The sequence below is a fragment of the Thunnus maccoyii genome, chromosome 5 (assembly GCF_910596095.1).
Source record: "Thunnus maccoyii chromosome 5, fThuMac1.1, whole genome shotgun sequence".
In the NCBI taxonomy this organism is placed as follows: domain Eukaryota; kingdom Metazoa; phylum Chordata; class Actinopteri; order Scombriformes; family Scombridae; genus Thunnus; species Thunnus maccoyii.
Genome location: NC_056537.1, coordinates 8,596,303 through 8,621,917, shown reverse-complemented (window position 1 = coordinate 8,621,917; position 25,615 = coordinate 8,596,303). Strand labels below are relative to the sequence as shown.

Sequence of the window (25,615 nt, the reverse complement as noted above, 5' to 3'; positions counted from 1 at the left end):
GGATTTATTTGTTAGTGCTACAGATAAAAAGAACCTACTTTTGCTAGAAATACAAACTCACTATTGTACATTTGGGACATTGGAAAAGAAATTGCACAAAAGAGAAGAAGAGAGTAAAGCATGTCTCTTTGACTTTCACAACATTTTATTTTATTTTTGTAATCTATGTCTTTATAACACAAGTCCGTCCCATCGATGCATATATCACTGACTGATGCGTCTGGGTTTGTCCATCCTGCAGGTCAGTGAATTACTGGGAACAACAGCCCCCAAGCAGCAGGCAACACTTACTGTGTCCTGCCGCGGGGAGGTGGGCTGGAGCTCCCTGGGACAACAGCAGACCCTGCGGGAGTTCCTGGAATACAAACTAAACCCTGAGCCTGTTCTCACCAAGATGGAGGGCGTCACCGAGTTCACAGAGTACATCTCTGAGACGGTGGACGTCCCTTCACCGTTTGACCTGCTGGAGCCACCTACCTCCGGAGGTTTCCTGAAACTGTCCAAACCATGTTGCTACATCTTTCCTGGCGGACGAGGAGACTCCGCTCTCTTTGCTGTCAATGGCTTCAACATCCTCGTGGATGGAGGCTCTGAACGAAAATCCTGCTTCTGGAAGCTGGTCCGTCACCTGGACCGCATTGACTCGATTCTACTCACACACATCGGCGCTGACAATCTCCCAGGTATCAATGGGCTTCTTCAGAGGAAGATAGCAGAACAAGAGGAGGAGCAGTCTCAAGGCTCCACCAACTACAGCGACTGGATGAAGAACCTGATCTCTCCAGAACTAGGTGTGGTGTTCTTCAACGTACCAGAGAAGTTACGTATGCCAGAATCTAATCTCAAAGTGAAACGCAGCATCGAAGAGGCCTCACTTACTTTGCAGTACCTTAACAAACTGGGAATCAAACCAGAACCACTGTTTCGAGTGGTCAGCAACACTATTGAGCCCATTACTCTGTTCCACAAGATGGGAGTGGGCAGGTTAGACATGTATATTCTCAACCCTGTCAAAGACAGTAAAGAGATGCAGTTTTTAATGCAAAAATGGGCCGGCAACAGCAAGGCCAAAACCGGTATTGTGCTGCCCAACGGGAAAGAAGGAGAAATATCTGTGCCCTACCTGACATCGGTTACAGCCTTAGTCGTCTGGCTTCCCGCCAACCCTGCAGAAAAGATCGTCAGAGTGCTGTTCCCTGGGAATGCACCACAAAACAAGATCCTGGAGGGACTAGAGAAATTAAAGCACCTTGACTTCTTGCGCTATCCTGTAGCCACACAAAAGGACATTGCTTCAGGAGCTCCTCCCTCTGTTATAAAACAGACAAAGTTAAAACAAAGAACAGACAGCAAAGAGAGTCTTAAATCCTCCCCGAAGACTACTGCAAAGATCTCAAAGAAAGAAACTGAAGGACAAGATGATACATCAGTCACCACAGAGGCAAAGAGTGACTCTGTGAAGGAAAATATATCAGAGAAAAAAGAGGAGAAAAAGCCTACCAAAACCATAAAATCTAAAACTGATGTGCCAGAGAAAAAGAAACTCCTGAAAGAAAAATCCATAAAAAAGCACTCCAAGGAAAGGGTGTCAAAAATGGATGAGAAAAAAGACAAAGAAAAGAAAGAGATCAAAAAAGTAAAGAAAGACGACTCTAAAAAAGATGATAAGAAAGATGTTAAATCCAAAGAGGACAAAAAGAAGGACACATCCAAACCTGAGCTGAGAAAAATGACAAAGCCTGACCTGAAACCACTTACACCAGAGGTCAGAAAGACATTACATAAAGCTAAAGTGTCAAGCAAAGCCAAGACTGGAAAAATCAAAGCAGCAAAGGCTGAACCTGCTGAACCGAAGCCAGAGGAGCCAAAACCAGAAATTATTCAACCTGAACCATTACAAAACGGAGCTGTTGAGGGCATATCTGCTCCCTCCACACCTGAAGACCTCACCAAGGATTTTGAAGAAATGAAAAAAGCTGAAGTTGTAGCTGTATCAGCAGAGCCACCAGACACTAGTGAGGTTTCATTGGAGCCAATAGCACAAATTGAAGAGAAGCAGGAAGCACAAGAAACTATATCTGAAATCCAACCTGGCACAAAGTCTCCTGAAAAAGAAGTATCAGAAGTGAAAGCTGAAGATGAGGCCGAATATGAAGACAAAGACAAGAAGTTGACACAAGAGAGAGAAATGGAAGAGGCTCAAAAGTTTGAGGATGAGGGAGCCGCATCTCAGGATGAGGAAGAATTGGAAGAAGAAGAAGAGGCGGCTCCAACTGCTGAAAGGAAAACAGAAGAGGAAGAGGAAGAAGATATGGGGATCGGAGAGGAGGAAGATGAATCGAAGGAGGCAAAGGACGATGGGCTTGACAGGAAACATGAGATAGAAGAAATGGAGAAATCAGAAATTCTTGCTGCTAAGATTGAGACAAAACAAGAGCAACAAATTACTCCTTCCAAGGAGCAGGAAGAGGAAGAAGAGGAGGAAGCTGTGGAGAAAGCTGAACTGGAGGAGGTGGAAGATTTAGACGTGATAGCAGATGAAGAGATTAAAGTCAAACCTGAAGATGCAGCTGAAGAACAAATGGTCACTGAGATCAAAACCACTGACATTCTGACTACAGCCAAAGATGAGGAGGAAGAGGAGGAGGAAGGCTACCTGTCACATGTGGGAGGCGCCACAGCCCCCATAACCTCAGTAGCGCAAGGTGCTGCTGCAGCAGAACCCATTTCCTACATCCAAGATGAGACCATTCCCGGCTACTCTGAGACAGAGCAGACCATCTCTGACGAGGAGATTCACGAGGAGGCAGAGGAGCGGATACCACACCTTCAATATGATGTCGGTACCTACGACATCTCCGTTCCAGATCAGACGGAATCATTTGTAAACATTCACGGCATGAGGGAGATGCAAGCTGCAGCCGATAAAGGTTTTATTCCTGGTGTGCAGGAGCAAGTATCTGTATTTACCAACATCATCACGGCTCCTCTGGCAGAGGAAGAGCACGTGTCTTCTGCAACGTCCATCACAGAGTATGACAAAATTTCCTCTTTCCCTACTTCTATCGCTGAAGATCAATCTGTGGCATCTGTCGCAGCTCCTCCAGCTGAGGAACCAGCCAAAACTACTCTTCCCGTGTCAACAACACCTGATGCTACCCTCGGCAAAGAGCAACCTCTCTCTGCAGGAACACTTTCACCACCTTCTTTAGAAGATGACAAACAACCCAAGTCTCCAGCTGATGACTTACAGCTTCCCATTGCAGAAGTGAAGACAGCTGCTAAGGGTCCTGAGGCTCATGATGAGGAGGAGGAAGAAGAAGAGGAGGAGGAAGAAGACCAAACTCCTAATGTTGACATCTCACTTGAAAAACTCCAGGAGGGCTATGCTTCATTCCAAATATTACAGAGCAAAGAGACAGACATCGAAAAGCTTGCTGTCTCTGCAACTCCTGTTTCAAAGGCTGTAGAAGACACCAAACCAGTCCACCTACCAGTTGAAGAGGAGAATATAGATGCAGTTGCACCTAAAGACATTTCATCAGTTGTGCCTACTAGACCTTTTGGATCAGACTCAGTAACTTCAGAGAGTGAGGAGCGTTGCTTTAGTCCGGATGATATCACTGTGAAAATGGCTTCCCCTACACACTCTGGACCACCGAGTGCACCTCATTCCCCACTCCGTCAGTCACCAGTGGAAGAAAAGATGAAAGCTTTTCCTGACTTGGAGCTGCAAAAGAAAGAGGAGCTCCCTGATGTTGTCACTAAAACTGAAGATAAAACCCTAAAGAAAGATGAAGCGGAGACAGAGGAACAAAAAGATGTCGACAAACAGAAAGCAGATCAGCATGAAATAAAAGTTTCAACATCTTTGGAGAAAACATTTGACAAGGACATAAAAGAAGTTCCACTGATGAAAGAGGCAGACAAAGTCACTTCCCCAGCACCAGAAGATGTGGTCAAACAGACAGAAACAACATCTGTTGTTGCTGCATCTTTAACAGAAGTTCAACCACCCGAGTTAGAGAGGGATTCTCTCATCTCATCTGGAAAAACTGATGAAGACATAGATAAAGAGAAAGAACCTAAAGTGCCTGCTCAGGGTAAATTTCCAGAGAAGGACAGTCGTTTCCTGGATGATGGTGATGACAAGAAAGATGATGACGATGATCATGATGATAAATCTGCAGTTAAAACCATCAAGGCGGAACAGGAAAAAGAGACAGAAAAGGACGATACCTCTGATGTCAAACAAATCAAGGATGAGCAGAAACAGAAATCTGTCATCCCGGAAGATGTTTCTGCCGTTAAGTCCATCGTGGATGAGAAAGCAGAGAAAGAGGCAGTAATAGATGATACCTCTGATATTAAACCTGTCAAAGAAGAGCAAATTGCAAGAGACACTGTCGGCGTTGATAAAGCCATTAAAGATGAACAGAAAGAGTTTGAAAAGGACCTTACTCCTGAAGTTATAACTTCTAAAGAGGAAATTGTTGCTTCTGAGGACAAACAGATCAAAGATGAGCAGAAGCAGAAAGATACAAAACAAGACGAGGATTTTGACCTCAAAACCAAAGGTGACATTAAGGAGATGGAGGATAAAAAGGATGTTGTGTCTGATAGTAAGATTATGAAAGAGGAGGAGAAGAAAGTGGCAGAAAAGGATTTTACTTCTGATATTACCTCTATAAAACCTGAAGAGAAGGAAATCGAAAAGGTCCACACCACAGACGTCAAGCCTGTTAAAGACGAGATGGAGAAAGAGGCTATCTCAGTTACAAAGCCTATTGAAGAGGAGAAGAAAAAGGAGCCAGAGAAGGATGAAACATCTGATATCACACTGATCAAAGATAAGGAGGAGAAAGAGATAGAAAAGATAGATACTGCTGGTACCAAGCCTGTCACAGATGAGCAGAAGGAAAAGGAGAAAGAGGTGGGTGATACCACTGTAGCTAAACTCACCGAAGAAGAAATGATGATTAAGGATGATACATCTGCTGTTGCGCATACCATGGCAGAAGAAAAGGAACAAGAGATTAGTAAAGATGCTATCTCAACAATTAGCCTCACTGATGTGGAAGAAAAGGATGTAACAATAAGTAAAGATGAGATTCTTGCTGTCAAGCCAACAACAGAGCAAGAAAAGGAGAAAGAGAAAGATGATAGCATTGACGCCAAACATGCCAAGGAACAGGACAAAGATGTGATGACAAGTAAAGAGGAGGCATATGCTTTCAAAACTAGTATAGAAGAAGACAAGAAGGACGACTCGAGTAAAGATGTTGCTGCTGCTATTAAACCTACCAAGACAGAGGAAATAGATGTTCTGCCAAGTAAGGAAGATACTTCTGCTGTTAAACCAACAGTCAGCGAAGATAAGGAACAAGAGGAAGGTAAAGATGATACTTCTGACATCAAACTTACCAAGACAGAAGAAAAAGATGTTCTGCCAAGTAAGGAAGATACTTCTGCTGTTAAACCAACAGTAGACAAAGAAAAGGAACAAGAGGAAAGTAAAGATGATACTTCTGACATCAAACCTACCAAGACAGAGGAAAAAGATCTTCTACCAAGTAAAGAAGATATTTCTGCTGTTAAACCAACAGTCGAAAAAGAAAAGGAACAAGAGGAAAGTAAAGATGATGCCATCAAACCTACCAAGATAGAGGAAAAAGATCTTCTACCAAGTAAAGAAGATATTTCTGCTGTTAAACCAACAGTCGAAAAAGAAAAGGAACAAGAGGAAAGTAAAGACGATGCCATCAAACCTACCAAGACAGAGGAAAAAGATGTTCTACCAAGTAAGGAAGATACTCCTGCTGTTAAACCAACAGTTGACAAAGATAAGGAACAAGAGGAAAGTAAAGACGATACTTCTGCCATCAAACCTACCAAGATAGAGGAAAAAGATCTTCTACCAAGTAAGGAAGATACTTCTGCTGTTAAACCAACAGTTGACAAAGAAAAGGAACAAGAGGAAAGTAAAGACGATGCCATCAAACCTACCAAGACAGAGGAAAAAGATGTTCTACCAAGTAAGGAAGATACCTCTGCTGTTAAACCAACAGTCGAAAAAGATAAGGAACAAGAGGAAAGTAAAGATGATACTTCTGCTATCAAACCTACCAAGATAGAGGAAAAAGATGTTCTGCCAAGTAAGGAAGATACTTCTGCTGTTCAACCAACAGTCGAAAAAGATAAGGAACAAGAAGAAAGTAAAGACGATGCCATCAAACCTACCAAGACAGAGGAAAAAGATGTTCTACCAAGTAAGGAAGATACTCCTGCTGTTAAACCTACAGTCGAAAAAGATAAGGAACAAGAGGAAAGTAAAGACGATGCCATCAAACCTACCAAGATAGAGGAAAAAGATCTTCTACCAAGTAAGGAAGATACTTCTGCTGTTAAACCAACAGTCGAAAAAGATAAGGAACAAGAGGAAAGTAAAGACGATGCCATCAAACCTACCAAGATAGAGGAAAAAGATCTTCTACCAAGTAAGGAAGATACTTCTGCTGTTAAACCAACAGTCGAAAAAGATAAGGAACAAGAGGAAAGTAAAGACGATATTTCTGCCATCAAACCTACCAAGATAGAGGACAAAGATGTTCTGCCAAGTAAAGAAGATACTTCTGCTGTTAAACCAACAGTAGACAAAGATAAGGAACAAGAGGAAAGTAAAGATGATGCCATCAAACCTACCAAGATAGAGGACAAAGATGTTCTGCCAAGTAAAGAAGATACTTCTGCTGTTAAACCAACAGTAGACAAAGATAAGGAACAAGAGGAAAGTAAAGATGATGCCATCAAACCTACCAAGATAGAGGAAAAAGATGTTCTACCAAGTAAGGAAGATACTTCTGCTGTTAAACCAACAGTTGACAAAGGTAAGGAACAAGAGGAAAGTAAAGACGATACTTCTGCCATCAAACCTACCAAGATAGAGGAAAAAGATGTTCTGCCAAGTAAGGAAGATACTTCTGCTGTTAAACCAACAGTTGACAAAGATAAGGAACAAGAGGAAAGTAAAGACGATGCCATCAAACCTACCAAGATAGAGGAAAAAGATGTTCTACCAAGTAAGGAAGATACTTCTGCTGTTAAACCAACAGTCGACAAAGATAAGGAACAAGAGGAAAGTAAAGACGATGCCATCAAACCTACCAAGATAGAGGAAAAAGATGTTCTACCAAGTAAGGAAGATACTTCTGCTGTTAAACCAACAGCTGACAAAGATAAGGAACAAGAGGAAAGTAAAGATACTTCTGCCATCAAACCTACCAAGATGGTTGAAGAGCATATGATAATATCTAAAGCTGATGATTTCTCTGCTACACCAACCAAGGTAGAAGAAAAAGAGACACTTAAGGATGCTGCCAAACCAGTCATGGAATCAGAAAAGGGACAAGAGGCTAGTAAAGATGTCATTGGTGCTGTCAAACCCATCAAGATGGAGGAAGAGGACATAATGATGAGCAAAGATATATCCGCTGTCAAAACATCTGAGGATAAACTGAGCATAAAGGATGATATTTTTGTTGCTAAACCCATCACACAAGACGAGATGGAGAAAGAAATCTATAAAGATGTTTCTGCTGTCAAATCAACAATAGAAGAAAAAGACAAAGCAGTGGATAAGGAGGAAACCTTCGCTGTCAAACCATCCAAGGAGGAAGAAGTGACAATTCAGGATCACAGTGCTCCTATCAAATCCATTGTGGAGGAAAAAGACACAGTAACAATTAAGGATGAAATTTCTGATATCAAACCTGCCAAGAAAGAGGAAAGCAAAGACACCACTTGTATAAAACCAATTACAGACGAGGAGAGGGTCGAATTGAAAGATGTTACATCTGATGTAAAACTCATCAAGGAGGAGGCAAAGGAAACACAGAAAGATGAAACTTATGATGAACAACAACAACTTGAGGTTAAAGATGAGAAAATGGAAAAAGAGAAAGAAAAGAGTGATATCTCTGATTCTGTATCCATTAAGGAGCAGAAAGAAAAAGATGTAGACGATACTTCTGTCAAAACCACAAAGGATGACAAAGAGGCGGAAAAAAGTGACATTTGTGACAAGGAGATTGTAATGCAGCAGGCTAAAGAGCCAGAAAAAAGTGACACCTCTGACTACAAACCCATTTTGGAAGAAGTTAAAGAGAAAGAGATTGAAAAAGATGACACAAAAACTGTTGAACATCCCAAGGATGTGAAAGAGAAAGAGCATAAAGTTGAAACTGTCGCAGAGGAAATGAAAGATGCGGTCAAGCAGAGCAGTCATGAAGCCGAATCCATCAAAGAAGAAGACAAGGGAGAGCCTAAAGTTGGTGTATGTGGCACAGACTCCATTTTAGGACAGGAGATAGAAAAGGAAATGTACACTCCCACTAAAGATGAGATTAAAGGGAAAGATGATTATTCTTTTGAGTCTGAAGTTAAGACAAGTGATAAAAAAGAGGTAGATCTTCCCGTAACTCAGACCTTGGAGGACGAAAAGACTAAAAAGGATGATATTTGTGAGGTTAGTGACAAGCATATACATGAAGAAACCTCTGATAAGCTTGCTGGAGCTCAGAAAGAGCAGGAAACTTCTGGTGCTGCAGCAGTAGAAATGCAGAAAGACTCTTATTTAACACCATTTGAAGACCTGAAACCAGCAAAAGAAGGCATATGTGTCGCTCTCTGCCACACCCAGGAGGAGAAAAAAGAAGATAAAGAAGCAAAGGTCATTGTTAGTCAAGATGAGAAGACGGAGAAGGAAAAAGATGACGCACATGTTGCTGAACTGAGCAAAGAACAGAAAATGGAAAAAGAACAAGAAAAAGAGTATGAGACTGAAGATATCAAAGACGAAAAGACAAAATCAGAACAAGATGAAAAAGTAATCAAAGAAATTGGTATTTCTGACGTGAAGACAGAGGAGATCAGTGAGAAAGAAAAGTACGACTCCTCAGATGCCAAAGAGGAAAAATGGGAGAGAGAGGAGCTACAAGAGAAAGACCTGGACAAAACCGCCAAACAACCGGCACCGACAATAACAGCAGAAGCAGCGATGGCATCCAAGCCAGATTACAAGCCTGCATTTGTGGTTCACTCCTCCGATGAAGACAGGGAAGAAGAGGAGGAGGAGTACATTTGTATGGGAGGGGCAGGCTCCAGACCTTTGTCAGTAGAGCCAAGAAAATCAGACCATGACATCTCCTCTGCAGGCCTGCCACCACCCCAAACTCCACAGACAAGTGAGCCAACACCTGGACAGACAACAGTGATCATACCTACACTAACAATGCAGGAGCCCTCTATTGACGAAGACTTCAAAGAGCTTGGAAAAGAAGAATCCAGACTTTCACCTGGAGCTGACAAAGATGTTGTGAAAACTGAAACTACGCCTACACCTCTTGCCAAGCTGGAACCGTCCTTTGATATTGTCACATCAAAAGAGGAGACGGCCCCTATTCCAAAACAAGAACCAGCGTCTGATGTCCCAGCTGCTAAGGCAGAACCAGTGTCAGACTCAACAGACAAAAAGCCAGTGTTGTCAGCAGTACCGAGTACTGACAGTCAACCCAGAAGCTGTACACTTTCAAGCACTGAGAGCCAGTCCAGTGTAGAGGAAACACCACAACAGATACCGTCTCACATCAGCTCAGGAGTCATTCCTAAAGAAATGACAAAGATGGATGAGAAACCAGGCAAGGAGGCAGAGAGGGAGATGGAAGGAGAACGAGAGGTGGCTTCTCCAGGATTATCACAGCCATGTTCATATTTTATGTTGGACAAAGACTCTGAGGATGCCAGCCATGCTGACGTTGAAAAATCAGACTCTGCAAAAAAGGAAAGTGGTGATAAAATGACCCCAGAGAAGGAGACAAGCAGTGGAAGCCCACAAGATGAAAAGCAAACCTTTGGTGCATCTAAGTATGATCCATATGAAAAACCCATCCTGAGAGATCATGATCTGGACTCAAGAGAAGAAAGTGAGGTTTCTCTTGGTTTTGATCATACTTCAGACATCGGCATTGATGATAACAGGAGGACAAGCCAGACAGAAGCTGGAGGAGCCATGTTCCTCCTGGACGATCATTACAAAGAAGAGCCACTGTCCTTCAGCAGAGTCGACTACAGCCCAGTGTCCCTCACAGAGAGTGAAAGAAGCAGCCATCACAGTCGAAGTGCCTCCCCAAAATATGAAGACAGAGAGAAAGGCCAAGAAGAAGAGAGTGAGAGAGAAGAAAGACCAGATACACCTTACGTGGACAAGAGCTTTTCGTCCATAGACATGCAAGACAACAAAATGTCCCAAGCAGCAGAGTCTTTCTCTTGTGGTCCAAAAGAGGACAAACCAGAGAAATCAGAGAAAGAGAAAGAGGATGTGATTGGCGCTTCAGCAGGAGCAACAGGAGAAAGTGATCAAGTTTCTACCAGCGCTACTGTTCATTCAACAGGCCTATCATTAAGACAAGAAACACACCCTCCCTCATGGAGCCAATCTCCAGATCTCACCACTCAAGCTTCAGCTTCTCCTGTAGCGTTTGGAGAATTCACAGAAAAGAAAGCAGCAGAAAAAGAGAAGGACAAATGTGCTGAGTCAATGAAGGACAAGATGGAGTCCTCTGATAAAGAGGGCTCTCCCTCTGGTCGGTACTCACCAGCAGAAAAAGACATTTTACCCCAACAAGCACCACCTTGTGAACGTGAAGAAACAGCGACTGAATCAAGAACAGCCCCTGTCCCCACATTTTTAGGACGTGATGTAGATAATAATGTTCTTGCCTCTGACAATAGTCAGATAAGCAGCTCTGCCACTTGTAAATCCATGTTAGACTTTCCTGAAGGAAAAGAAAGCCTCATAGATAAAAGGTTACTTGTAGAGGGGGAAGATTTCAATGTTGATGATGATGATGATGACGAAGATGAGGATGAGGACGAGGAGGAAGAAGAGGAATTAAGTGATGTAGATATGGAGAAAGGTGCCAGAGAGCAGTCTGAAAAAGAAATGTGCAGACGTAGCTCAGATGATGGTGCTACGATAGCAGAGTTAGAGGACTCAAATAAAAAATCTCCCGAATCAAGTTTCCTTAAAGAGGAAACCATCTGTAGAGCTACACCTGATGACACCTCAGCTTCTAAAGTTGCAGACAAGCAGGACGTGAGTAAAAAATCACCATCTTCTGAAACAAAGCCTCTTGAAAAGGAAGATAAAGATGAGGGTACTCCTGTTGGTGCAACAACATCCAAACTTCCTGAGGCAAAGATTGAGGATGCAAGCAAAACAGCTCCAAGTGCTCTCAAAATGGACGACAGCTGTTTGGCTCCATCAGATGCAACAGAATTTCCTGAAACAAAGAAAGCAGATGACAAAGACACAATGCATTTGTCTCCTGAACCAACAACAACAACAACGAGAAGGTTATCGTTTGTTGAGGATGTCACCTCCTCTGAAGTAGAAAAGTCAAAGAAAGGAGATGAAGACAAAATGTCTCTATCACCAGAACCAAGCGTTTTGACAAAGGAACCTTCTCAAGCAATGGCCACAAGCAGCTTGACTGGCAGCTTTGTGCCATCTGACCGTGCAGAGTCCATGCCCAAGCCGACATCTAGTCCTTCCCCTCCGATAACAGGAGGCTATGCTGATATCGGACAGAGCAGATCTGGTGGATATTCTGATCATTTTTACAGCGAGGACAGTCAAGTAGGATCGAAGGATGATAAGAAAGAAACCTTTGTGCTTTCAGGCGCCTCCCAAGAATCCAAGTTAAGCGATGATAAATATTACCAAAGAGACATCCGAGAAGAACATCTGGATGAGAGGCAGACCCCAGATATCACCGCAAAACATGAGGAAACTACCTCATCAGCGTGCACATACACAACCTTGACATACTCTTCTTCAACTTTTTCCACCACATCTTACAGTTACTCGTCGTCTGCCTCAACTTCTGTACCTTTGAGCCAACAGTTTGGAGACAAAGTTGAAACGTTCACGCCAATATCAAGCTCCTTTGCTAAAGAGGAGCCATCGTTCACGACTGAGTCTACAAGCTCAGGCTCTGGAGGCCTTCAGAGAGACGAGTACATGGAGGTGACGACGAAACCTGCCACAAAAGTGTCTTTACCAAGTCAGTTTGACGAGACCAAACCGTCATCTCCAGTCTTGTCTACCACTGCCAAACAGATTGCGGATCAAAGCGGTTGTGCTAAGCCAGAAACGGACACAAAATCAAGCACTGATAGTTTTTATATGCTAGAAACTAAGATTTCAACATCCGCCGCTGCACCATCTCCACAAAGTACCGACCTGGTAAAACTGGCAGAGAGTTTATCCACGTCAGAGGCTCACTTTGATGTCTCTCCCCTCCAAAGGGCTGACTCCTCTGACAGGGGGTCCCAAGACTCAGCAGAAGACGAGGAGCCTGATGATCTTGAAATGGAGGACAGCACCCTACCATGTCGTATTGAATGTCAAAAAGTGGCTGAGCAAAAGGAAACTTTTTCGTCAATAACTGAGTCATGTGTTGTAGAAAGTACCACACACACCACAGAGACAAAGACAGTCACCATGACCTCTACTACTGTTGCGTCTAAACCTGAAGTGGTGGTGCAAACAACTCAACAGACAGCCTCAGTCACTCCACCAAGTGATAGTGGAGCTAGGGAAACCTTATGTGCCATAACAGACCTGCCCAAAACAGCAGAGGACAAAGAGAAAAAGGAGAAAACACCTGAGTTAAAAGAGGAAAAGACGGATGGAGCTATTGCACCTCTTAAGGAAGACACAAAGGTGTCAGAAAAAGAAACAAGTGAAAAACATGAAAAGACGGAGACTACGAAAGACACTGAAGTCAAGCAGAAAATAGAAACTAAACTGGAGGAGGAGATGTGTAAAGAAAGTGCAGAAGAGAAGAAAGTGACAACTGATCTTAAGATGAGTGAAGAAATAGAAGTTGGAAAGGAAGCAGAGGCAGACAAAGTAGAGGAGAAAAGCTTGTTGGACAAGCCATCAGAGAGATTAGAGGTAAGGAGAAGGAGCAGTATATCTGACTGGGAGCTACTACAGAGGCCTGACGATTGTCCAAGTGCCCCGCCGCCAGGTTATGGTGATGATGATGATGAGGAGGAGGAAGCAATGGAAGCGATGGAATGGATGGCCAGTGTCCACAGTACCTCCTCAAAGGAGACATATCACACAGACGTATTACGCAAAGGAGATGTAAAGGCTGATCGTCCCTCTGACTTGCCCGCTGGAGCCACCTCCTTCTCTTCCTCCCCTCCAGGTTACTCCTCCTGCGAATATAAACATCGCAAAGGCGAACTGTCTCCATCCTTCATCAACCCCAGTCCCCATCGGCTCTCCAGTGACGAGGGTGAGGAGGAAGGCCGTAGCGACCACTCCCAAGAAGGGGACGAGGACGAGCATGAGCAACACTCTGTGAAAAGGAGGTCGCACAAGCAGAGGCGCCACCACACTCAGAGTTACCATGGAGACGCTGGACAGGGGCCACACCAGTTGTCCGGTGCCACGTCGTCTGGGATGGGTGTGACGTTAGCTGGAGAGGAAACACCTCCGACATCAGTGAGCGAGTCGCTGCCTTCACAGTCAGATTCTGACGTCCCTCCAGAAACCGAGGAGTGTCCGTCCATAACAGCTGAAGGAAATCTGGACTCAGACGAAGACGCTGAACATCTGCCGGTGGACAAATTGTCTGCTTCTGGAGCTGGAGGGGGCCACCATCCCCCATCACCGAGGTCAGCTCAGAAGACTCACGATCCCCTCCCAACCCCAATGAAGGACCCTCATCCCCACCCTCCCCACCCAGATGTCTGCATGGTAGATCCAGAGGCTCTCCTCAATGACCACGGCAGCACGGAGAAACTTGCCAAGAAGGAGCACAAGACCACCAAGGGACTTAGAAAGGGCAAACCCAAATCGGCCTCTCCTGCTCGAAAGGGAGAAGTCAGGAAGAGGTCTTCCACTCCAGTGAAGCAGGCTTCCAAGGACTCCGCCTCACCTCGATCAGCCTCGCTCAGGAGGAAGGACACAGATAAAAGCTCCAGGCTTATCAAGATGTCTGAGACTCAAGGTTCAAGGAGTGAAATCCTCAACCCTGGCAAAGGCTTGGTCAATGGAGTGAAGAGCAGTCCAGGTGTGTTAATATCATCATATCTTTCATCATGATACATGATACAACATAATTCAAAATAATTCCTGGGTGCAGTCAAAACAGAGGGTCTGAATTTGTAAGCATATGCACAAAACTATTCATCAAACATTTACATTGAGTTATTTCATGATCAATTCACAAAACACTCTGTAGAAAAAACTACAAACAAAAACCTCTAAAAGAGCTATCTAGATATGACATCTGCTTGACACATATCATTGCTAGAAGATCAAGCAAAATTGGTCATTTTTTTGTCTGAGAACAATTTTGTTATTTGTTTCCCCCAAAACCCTGCTGAATCCTATTTGAAATACTACATTAATTCATGTTTTCATGAATAAAAATAAGTTAAAAGAAGAAGTGAAAACACATATCACATTTGTTTCCAAGTATTAACCACATTCACATGAACTTCACAAAATCAAAATGCAATCAGGGAAACAGTTTGTGCATTTATCCCAATTATATAAATGTGATTAAGCTCTTGATTAAAATACATCTAAATATAGTAACATGAATTATTACATATGTAATAGAAGGTACTATTTTGGAAAGTTGTACATGTTACATTTAGTTGACAAAACTATTTGGCTGGTTTGCACAATTAACAGATTATAAAAACTACTTTTTCCTTGCAATTGTGGTTCTTTTTGCGACTTAATCATCAAATTAAAGACAATCATGTTAACAGCTTATTTCAAGAATTTCCTGTCTATTTACACTTGTTAATGTTAACTTCAGCTATAATGCAAACGACTGTGGTTATTAGAGATGGTGCAATAATATATTGCACATTAGAAAGCGTAACAAGTATAACTTGAAAAGGAAGAGGGAGCACATGACGTAGGATGTTGGAAATGGAGTACAGACATGATTCTGTAAAGGTGCAATGATACATTGCAGTCATAATTTGTAGAATAATTTATGAATTGTTGTAAATAAATTAGCAAACAGAGAGTAATTTGCTCAGTTGAGCAGGGAGCTGCTCAAGGGGAAATTTCAGTACTTTTATTACACTAATGCTGGTTTACGATCTCCTCTAGGTAACAACTCACAGAAAACTAGTTCAGCCGTCCCTCCCGGACCACCCGTCTATGTCGACCTGGCCTACGTGCCCAATCACTGCAGTGCCAAGAACGTGGACCAGGAATTCTTCAAGAGAGTGCGAGCTGCGTACTACGTGGTGAGCGGGAACGACCCAAGCAGCGGGGAGCCCAGCCGTGGAGTCCTAGACGCCCTGCTGGAGGGCAAAGCTCAGTGGGGCTCCAACTTACAGGTATTCACGTCTGTCTTCATCAGTCTGCCTTCATCTCTCATATTCTCCACAGTATAGGTACTCTTTACAGATTCATATACTGTATACAGACAATATGAAGTTTACTAAGACAGGTCAGGGTAAATTTTTGTATTTTAGGGTGCTTGTACTTAGAACACTTTATTATTGTGATACCTGTTAGCTTTGTAAGCCGAACAAATCCTCTCCTGCATCTGATTAACAAGGCAATTTTGCCTTCAGTTGACTGCTGCTGACCTGAACCTTGTGGATGGTCTACAGCGGCTTAAGATTTTCATTCCTGTCTGTGAAAAGAGATCAAATAAAGCTCAAGTGAGCAAATTAACCAAACTGAAATGTGGAAATAAAGTAGTGAATGTATGATTTACAGCCCAATTCCGCAAATCCTGATTTCTGTTGTGACGTTTTAAATGCAGGATATGGATTAGACCGGGAACATTGGCTGATGGCCACCATCTATCATGCAGCTGTCTGCACAATCCTAAAATCTCCAACCCAATGGGATGCCTCTGTGCTGAGATAAAACTGTTGTGCAGAATAACAAGTTCAATGACGAAAAAAAATGGAGAATATCTGCAAACTGGAATAAAGTTTCCAACAAATTATTTGACTGAAAAAAAATCCAAATGTTTCAGCTGAACTTTGACTAAACTAGACTTTTAAAAATGCAGGCTGGTTTCTAAATGAGCTAAATGAGTTTCTAGTTCTTACTTTTCCTCATGATGGCCACTAGTGAATCAATATTATTCTCTAACGCTGTAGATTCATGGAAGATAAATTCTTAAAGGATCTGTTCGACATTTCTGGGAAATGCATTTATTTGCCATCACTGCCCCCTGGCCAAAAATAATCTTGCACTTAACCACAACTTGTTGTTTTTACACATGTTATGTTTGAAAAATACACAAATGAGATATAAAGTTAAATGTTGAGCTTTAGAGTGCTAGTAGGTGGATTTTGTTACCTTTGGACAGAACCAGGCTAGCTGTTGTTCACAGTGTTAGCAGCCGGTTAGCTAAGCTAAGCTAACCAGCCGGTTAGCTTAGCTTAGCTAACCGGCTGCTGGCTGTAGCTACGTATTTACCTTAAAGGTATGATATGATATCAATCCTCTCATCTGTGTCTCCCAAAATGTCAAACTATTCCTTTAAGGCCCATTTCTGAATTTTGTGTGACCTGCTATCTTCAACATGCACGGCCAATCTCTTCTCTCCCTCACTTCCTCCTCTATGAATCTCCCCTCTCATTTTGTCTCTTCCTGTCCCCGTCAGGTGACACTGATCCCGACCCACGACACGGAGGTGACCAGAGACTGGTACCAGCAGACCCACGAGAGGCAACAGGACCTTAACATCATGGTCCTGGCCTCCAGCAGCACCGTAGTCATGCAGGACGAGTCCTTCCCTGCCTGCAAGATCGAGTTCTGAGCTTCATGAGCTCCGCTGTGCCCCCTCCCCCCCTCACCCGCCCATCCTCCCCCTCCCCGTCATCTGTTCACACTGGAGGTAGAGCGAGAGCCACTCTCTGCTTCTTCAAAGCTTCTCGCTCTCCCATGGTACCAGTCTCAAACATATTTGCTGCAGCTCTCGATACACTAGATTCTGTTAGTTGAAATCAAAGTCAAAACTCTGGGTTTCTTATGCTTTCTGTGACTGTGGGGTTATCATGCAAATAATAACATACTTTTTATGTTTGTTTTCTTATGTGAACTTAATGTCTGCCCTAAAAGCATATCGTATACTAGCACTAATAATGGTGGCAAAAAAATATCTAATCATTGTCAGTATATAAATGACTCTTGACAGATATCTTTGCCTCATATCTAACAGAGAAATGAACACCGTTATCCCACAAAATACATAACGCCACAGTTTATCTGTAGATTAGTAAGATGTACTTCTTAAACTGTTGGCTTGAATCACAATTAACTCTGAAATTAAATATACCCAAGTGACACGTTTCTCATTCAGAGGGCCAAAAAAAGTGCCAAAACACTTTGTTAACTTCTCCAAAACTATCTCCTGAATTAATGAGTGCTCAGTTTTAGATTTTATGCCTAAACGAGAGTAGAAATATTTTCTTTTTTCCATCGTCGCACACGACAAAACTCATCATTCGCAATTCTGCTGACGCTACAGTAGTGTTTGGATTAACTCAATAATGACATAAATTGATGTTATGTGAACAAAAAAAAAAACAGAAAAAAAACAAAAAAGAAAAAAAGGATCCTTTCTTGTCATTTGTGGTGATGTTTTAGGAGGTGCCTGAAGTTGCCACTCTTTGAAATCTTTCTTCTCGGCTTTCACAGCTTAACTGGTGCATGATGCTTGCGTTTAGCTCGGACTCTTTCGGAGAGAAATTGCATAGGGTTAAATCCTTTCTTTAGCCAGCCTTCAAGTGTAGAATGCAGTATAGTGTAGATAGTTTACTACACTGTTTGGCTGTCTATGCTCAAGTGAATTCAGTAGGCGCCAGGCAAAGGGACGATGTTTCTACACTGATCATCTCTCTGCTGGTTGTAATGGTTCTTCTTTAAGTCTTTCTCATGGTCTTTGTTGGTTGTATGTTACTCCAGTATACATATAGGGTAAATGTTTCTATATCAATACAGAGGTTATGTTATAAAAATGATATATTTTGTGATGATGCAGCAAATTATGAGGTCTTTGATCATGCATTTTGAGGAGAAGGTTAAAATTTTTACATTTACCGTCATTTCCTCCTGTTCAGCTACATCGTGTCGTCTCCGTCAATTTCACAAAGCGATGGATTGAAAAAAAAACAAACAAACAAAAAAAAAACAACAACAGCAGTGACTTGTGACAAATGTAGCAATGGAAGTTTGTCCGCTCGTCCCTCCAGAGGAAACGTCGTACCGGTGGGAACTGCAATATTTATATTTATTACTAGGGTTTATTGTTCAGGAGGAAAAAAGATATAATATGTGAAGTGTGTTACAGGAGGCTTCTTTCATGTGCCTTTAGCTTGTGGTTTCAGACAGAGTGGGATAATTTTAAGGACATGTCAGCCATTTTGAAGCCGAGCCAGAAAAACCAGGGTAAAATCAAAGAAAACCAAGTACGCCACTTTGAAAACAGAGTCAGTTCATACAGTACAAGTTACAAAAAACTGTATCCAGTCACAGGATACTCGTGAAAAAACATTACTCAAACTTTTGGAAATAACTGTAATCCAGTTAAAGGATTAATCCCACATTAGGCAAAGTTTCAAGCCAATATGAATGTCTTCGAGCAAAGTATTGCACCAAATAAGGAATGCACTTTTCAGAGGAGGGAGAGGAGAGTTTAGGAGTCGGGTTTTTGTTTGTAGGTGAAGCACAGAGCGTTAGTGATGTATCGAAAGCTCGGTAGCAGAAAATAACTTAAACACTGTAATATAAATTAATGTATGAGACGTTCCTCCAAACTAAACTTGCTGCTAGCGAGATGACCTAATATTAATCCCTGAATAGTATTTATAGAATGAGCATGAATGTGATGGTCTCGGTTGTACTGGACGCAGTTACAGGAATGTGTTAGAGGTAGTTTTATGTGTGCGTGTGTGTGTGTGTGTGTGAGTATACGATGCACACTGAGTAGCTGTTTTTTTTTTTTTGGTTCTTTAAACGCAGCATGGTTTGTTTCTGCAGGTTATGAGGCGAGTGAGTTCACGGTATGAAAGGTCCGTCTGCTTGTTGGAGCTCAGAGAAGCCATTTACAGCCCGACTCGAGAGAGTAGCTCGTACGCCCGTGTCAAACTTATATCAGGCCATGTTTTATTTCTTCACTTAATCGTCGGGGAAAACCGATTTACATTTGCATTTTATTCTGTTTTAATTTCTCTAAATCTGTGCTGAGAAACCACAGAGTTATTTCTACGTTTTTTTTTTTTGTCTGAATAATCATCTCATGCTTCATTTTTTAAAAAAAAGTTTTATTGTTGAGTTGAAGCTAGAGGTCAGGCAGGCTGGGGCAGCAGAGTCAGGCTTGGATTTACAGTTCGAGTCACTGATGACGGATTGATTGGCAGGATGTCGCCGACCCTCGGCTCGCGCGGTTTAACTTCACTCGATTCTTTACCTCAATCTGATTCAAAATACGGGACAAACTCCACAGAAGGACTCGAGGGCGTCGTTCTAGCCTGGGATCGGTGCCATTTTCTTTTCCCTGTAAAAACACTTGTGCTACTTTATACCTCATCTTCCACAGCCTCTGCGCTCAGCCTGGCCGCCCCTTTTTACTTTTAAATTAAAAGTAGTTCGTTCACAAGGTTGCCACTGAATGTTTTTTTTTTTCTTGTCCATTATACACTGTGTAAGCCTTGATATGCATCTCAATGCTTGTGAAGTTTCAAAGGCAGACATAGCTTTGTTTTATCCCACTGGGGAGAATATTTTGGGTTCGATGCAGTTTTTATATATTAAAACAGCTGGGTACGCACAAGTATACACACACCCTAGTCTGGAGGGAGTTGATTGACTTGAAGGGAACACTGAGGACAGTGAAGGATCAAAATGACTCCCTTTGTTTTGTGAAACGATCAAGCAAAAAGTCCCTTTCACCCCTCCCCTCCCCCTCCCCCCGTCTTCTTCCACGCTGTCTGGGATGTGTCCAAAAAAGTCCGGAAGAAGCTTTTTAATGTACGGATCAGATTTTTTTGTGGAAGGTCTGATATGTTGTGCTGTCTTTGAATAAAAGTTTTTAAGTTGGCAGATTCCAAATACCCGGCCTCGAGATTTTTCCCGAGGCATAAATAGAAACGCTGTGAATCTCACAATACTGAACTGTATGAACTATACAGAAGCTGAATGCACTATACAGGAGATCTATTTTTCTGAATGTAGAGTTGGTACTACCATATGAATGCTGCTGGATCAAAAACAATAGACAAAAAAAACAAAACGAACAAAAACAAAAAAAAAAAATACTCACACCAAACCTGAACATGAATCAGTTTAAGGGAGCACAGACGCTGTGCGGATACTGTTTTACATTCGTCATTTCAATTCTGTTCAAAAGGAGGAGAAGAGTTTTGATTTTTAACATGACTGAAAGCAACAGAGATCCCGTACCAAACACAGTAACAACAACAACAACAACAACAACAACAACAGTAACACAGAAATACAGCTAACTGCAGCTACAACTTTTTTCCTTTTCCTGACAATGACTTCAAAACACACGTAGACTCAAAGATTTGTACATATATCGCTCCGGAGAGAACAAATCTGACGGATACTATACGATATCCTTCTTGTTATACTTCATCTTTAGCTGATTTTAGTGACAGTAGGATCAAAACTTCTTAAATACTCCTTAAACCGATAAAACTACACAAAACGCTGACAAGATACAGAATGAAATAAGTGCATCTTTCAGTTCAATTTCATCGCCATACCTGCATTAAAACGACGATATCATTTGATCACAACATGGTGTCATTAGTCCATCTAATCTTTCTGCATGTGATTTATTTAGTTATAATCCTGAATGTAATTGTTTAACATGGAAATAATAATAATAAAAAAAAATACAATGCTATTTTAAAGAGGTATATTTGAAAAAAAAAAAAAAAAAAAAAAGCTAATTGTCTTAACTGGTACTGAAATGACCTAATATAATACTGGGCTGTGCTTTTATTGTTTGCCCTATTAACATGTTGTTAAGAAGACACTGTATTGGTAGTTCTGTTTGATTCTCTCTCTCTGTTTTTTTTTTTTTTTTTTGTTTTGTTTTTTTTGTTTTTTTGCATTGTATTAATCTTAGTTATGTTTTTTCTTTCTCAGCGCAATATTCAATATCTCTCTCTCTGTCTCTCTTTAAATCTAACTGGTAAAACTAGAACTACTGCAGATTCATTGTAAAAGGGAAACAGCCTGGTGATCATCAATTAAAGTACATTGAAATCTACAAGTCTGTGTGTGTGTGTCGTCTCTTTTTACAAGTTATTTTATAAATCAAGAGAATAATTACATCCAAAGAAGTCATTATGAAAGATAGTCATCAGATGTCCTGTAATCTGTTATTTATGACTGTAGAAAAAACATTATTTATATTGTTTATATTGTCAGACAATGACATTTAAAAGTTAAATATATATATAAATATATGTGGATTGAGTCAATGAAGTAATTAGAGCTGAAATGATTAGTTGATTGGTCAATCTGCAGAAAATTAATCTGCAACCATGTTTATAATTGAATTTTTCAGTAAGTTTTCATTCAACATTCACTGAGTCAGAGTTTGTTACTTATTTTGGTTTTTACATTACTGTAAATTTAATATTTTGGTGTTTTTATGCTACTTAGTTGGACAGAATAAGACATTTGAGGACGTCCGCTTGGACTCCAGGATGTTGTAACAGGCATTTTTCATTTTCTGATGTTTTATTGACCATCAATTAATCGCAAAAATAATCGTCAGATTAATTGCTAATAAAAAATAATCGTTAGTCGCAGCCATAAAAGTGATAATAACTCTCAAACTGTCATAATTTACCATTTTATGTAGCTGAGTTTGGTTATGTGCAAGTATTAGATTTTAAAGGTGACCCTCTTACAGCTCCGTGTATCTGACAGATTTTGAGATCATTTAATTGGCCTCTCTATATAAATCTGGCACCTCATCAAACTAATTAAACATTCTGGGGAGCAGCGAGTGAATCTGGATAATCAGAGGTGACGCCTGCAACACCAGATGTAACCTGTCATGACTCATTTACACAGATATTTGTGAGTAAAATGTAAATAAATGGTTAACCATCAATAAAACATTAAAACATGACAGCGTATATGACAGTTCTGGATGACATTAGGCTATATTTGTTTCACACACACATACATTGGAAGCCATTAAGGATTCAGTGTCTATTCTGAAGCTACATAAAGCCGTGGAGCCACTGTGAACTGCTGCCAGATTCTTGCATTTGTCGATAAATACAAACAAACAAAGCAGTAAACGGACTGTGTCTCTGAACCAATATTACAGCTCGATAGAGGAGTCACGATTCATTTGTCGCCTTTATCCAAAGATACTTTTGACAGCTGCGTTGTTGAGAGAGCATCACGGACAGCAACAATAAACAGCATGACAGGACAGATATATGATTGTGTATTTCCTCCATAATGTTATCACCACTTTAAAAAATGAAGATATATCAGATTGTAAAAGATGAAACATTCACTGAATCTGTAACGTCAGCCTCTAATTCACTGTCAGCAAAGCAGCTCCGGGCCTCAGCCTCGGCTCTTTGGATAGAAGTTTTCCTGAAGTTCTTTATTAGTATTGTTTATGTGCAATAAATAATGAACAAGTTACTGGGAGGAAGTTAAGACCAGTGGTTCAGACGGGCAGTTTTCTGTTGGGAGAAAAGCAGCGTTTGGCCTTTTTTGTTAATCTGACTCGCTGAGCGTTTGAAACTTGTAAATTAGTGATTATTAATGTTAAAATTTGAAATTTGTGAACAGAAACTAGCAACAATGTGTGTTTCTACACAATTAATTTATAAAAAGTTAACAGGATTATTTTGCAGAGCATGTTTGTTCTTTTTTATCATACAGTCATGCAGGGCTGCAACTAACAATCATTTTCATTATTGATTAATCTGTTGATTATTTTCTTAATTACTCAATTAATCATTTGGTCTTTAAAATGTTTCGAGCCAAAGATGCAACCTAAAATATCCTGTTTTATCTCGATGCACAAAGACATTTAGTTTCTATCTTAGAAGACTAAAGAAACCAGAAAATATTCACATTTAACAAGCTAAAATCAGAGAATTTTGGTCTTTTTTCTTAAAAAATGGCTGAAAAATGATCAATTGATTATCAAAATATGCTGGAGATTAATTTTCTTTCGATCAACAAATCGATTAATTGACTAATCATTGCAGCTTTACAGTCGGACTGGCTTCCAAGCACAACTACAAGTACGGTGATTTAAATCAGTTGTTTTTAAACGTAGATTAAAATCTGGATAAACGACACGTGAATCTGCAGAGTTTCTCTTACTGTGACATATAAAAGCCATTTAAAGCAAAGTTCAGCACTTTATGGAAAACCGATTATTGTCCATCACTTAATGCATGAGCTCCATCAGGATGAGTAATTATTATACATTATATAATATTTGGGCGTTCTCATTAACTGTGATTAGTTCCAGCTGGTGGACAAGCAGCTTCTGATCCAGTAGAAACAGCAACTCAATGATTCGGCTTCGACATGTGTAACTTCTGCAGCAGAGAATTAGTTTTTGACCCTTTTATGGTGCAAATGTGACAAAAACACACTGATTAGAAGCAAATACGTCTTTAAATATAGTTTTATCTGCAGAGATAGTTTAGGAATCACATATGGATCTACGGACAGCTGGACGATCAATTCACCACTTTAGTCCAGACTGAAATATCTCAACAACCGTTGACGTTCATGGTCCCAACATGATGAATCCTGCTGAGTTTAATGATCTTCTGACTCAAGCTGCAGGTTGACACTGTGGTTCAGACTGGACGAGTATATGATGGATTATCACTCGATTTGGAAACAAACATTAATGATCTTTGTGAGTATTTGTGATCTACTGACTTTTCCTCTAAATAACATCATTAGGTCACGATTTCAGATAATAGTTTGGTTTATTAAATAAAGCATTGAGGAAGTGTTTATTACGCTTGTTTCTGAAGCAGTGTTGAATTTGGAGAACTTGGGCCCTTAAAAACATTTTAACATATTATATTGTTTAAGTTTGGCAAACATATTCCTTAAAAAACCCTGCAGGATCCTTTCTGGGAGAAATTCTAAAAGTTATTGTGAAAAATATATTTGACTTTTGAGATTAGAAAGTAATTCAACAAGGATGCAGCGAACACGGCCACATGTAAAATGACTGAATGTAAAGTTTTCTGTGAATATAAGTTATTTAAAAAAGGCACAAATTTGGTTTGATGTGACCTTTTCATCAGTTTTATCTGTCAGACACAGAAGACATTTCAATATAAAGCAGGTTTTACCTTTCTGCTTCGTTTGCAGCGTCTCCAAAGTTGTGCTGCTGAAACAAAAACTGTTAATAAAAGTTCAATCATGTTTAACTTCTTGTTATAATACTCACCTGTAATGGTCCTGATATGCAGTCCTATAAGACATCAGTCAGGAAATATTAGATAAAACTATTTTGGCCACAAGTTAAAAGTAGAGCTGCAACAATTAGTCAATTAATCAATTCTATTTACAGAATTGAATAATCATTTTGGGACTGTCGAACAAAAAAGACATGAAGACGTCATGTTTGGGAAATTATAATGTGCATTTTTCACTATTTCCTAATATTTTACAGACAAGAAAAAAACAGTAGGTGCAGCCAGTTAAATGTTAAATTTAGTTAAATGTTAAATGTTTAATGTACTTTCATTGGTTTGTGTGAATAAAAGCTTAGTTTTCTTGTAGAAAACACCTGTAAACTGAACAAGAGCTGCTGGCCTCATTATTGGAAACAGACTTGGTCCGCTTGTTGATCGGCTTTGATTTGTCAGATGGAAAGATGAAAGTGAAAGTTACGCTTCCCTGCTCAGATTTCACTTTCCCCCTTGTCAAGATAACTTAACCGTTTCCCCCTTTGATATTCACGAAACTAACAAAGCAACGAGAGAGAGAGAGAGAGAGAGAATGAGTCAGTAATCTTTAAAAAAAAAAAAACCATCTACATAGTCCCTGAGGGATGGAGGAGGGCAGATCAATTTAGGCTCCGAAATCAAGCGTGATGGATTAACACCTACATCTAAAGCTGCAGCATTCATTCCAGCCGCTGATGAATGGCTCCTAATTTATCTTTGTCTCTCATTTCATTGCTCTTCTGCAGTTAGTGTGTGTGTGTGAGCTTCTCGGTGCTTCTGTCTGTACTCTCAGGAAGAGAAAGAGTAAAAAAAAGAAGAAGAAGAAGAAGAAGAGGAGCAGATTCGGCCTGTCATTCACTCATGTCTGCAGTCCTTCTAACCTTTGTTGCTGTACATTTATATGCAGTTTGTGTCTCTCGTGGGGCGACTGAGCCCACACATTGCTGCTCTGCTGCCACATCGCCAAGCAAAACAACCCCCCCCTCCTCCCTTCCTCCCTCCCCTCCCTCCTTCCTTCCTTCCTCCGGTTACCATGACAACGTATTTTGAC

General features: G+C 40.9%; 1 protein-coding gene across 2 annotated transcripts in view; it reads left to right on the top strand.

Annotated features, from left to right (window-relative positions):
• Positions 1 to 16,969, top strand: part of map1ab (microtubule-associated protein 1Ab) — a 78,661-nt gene extending 61,692 nt beyond the window's left edge. For both annotated transcript variants that reach the window (XM_042411468.1, XM_042411469.1), the window contains exons 6-8: positions 242 to 14,147; positions 15,209 to 15,441; positions 16,731 to 16,969. In XM_042411468.1, the coding sequence (XP_042267402.1) occupies positions 242 to 14,147; positions 15,209 to 15,441; positions 16,731 to 16,886 (14,295 nt within the window). In that variant the 3' untranslated portion in view covers positions 16,887 to 16,969. The remainder of the gene's footprint in view (positions 1 to 241; positions 14,148 to 15,208; positions 15,442 to 16,730) is intronic.
• The last annotated feature ends 8,646 nt before the right edge of the window (positions 16,970 to 25,615 follow it).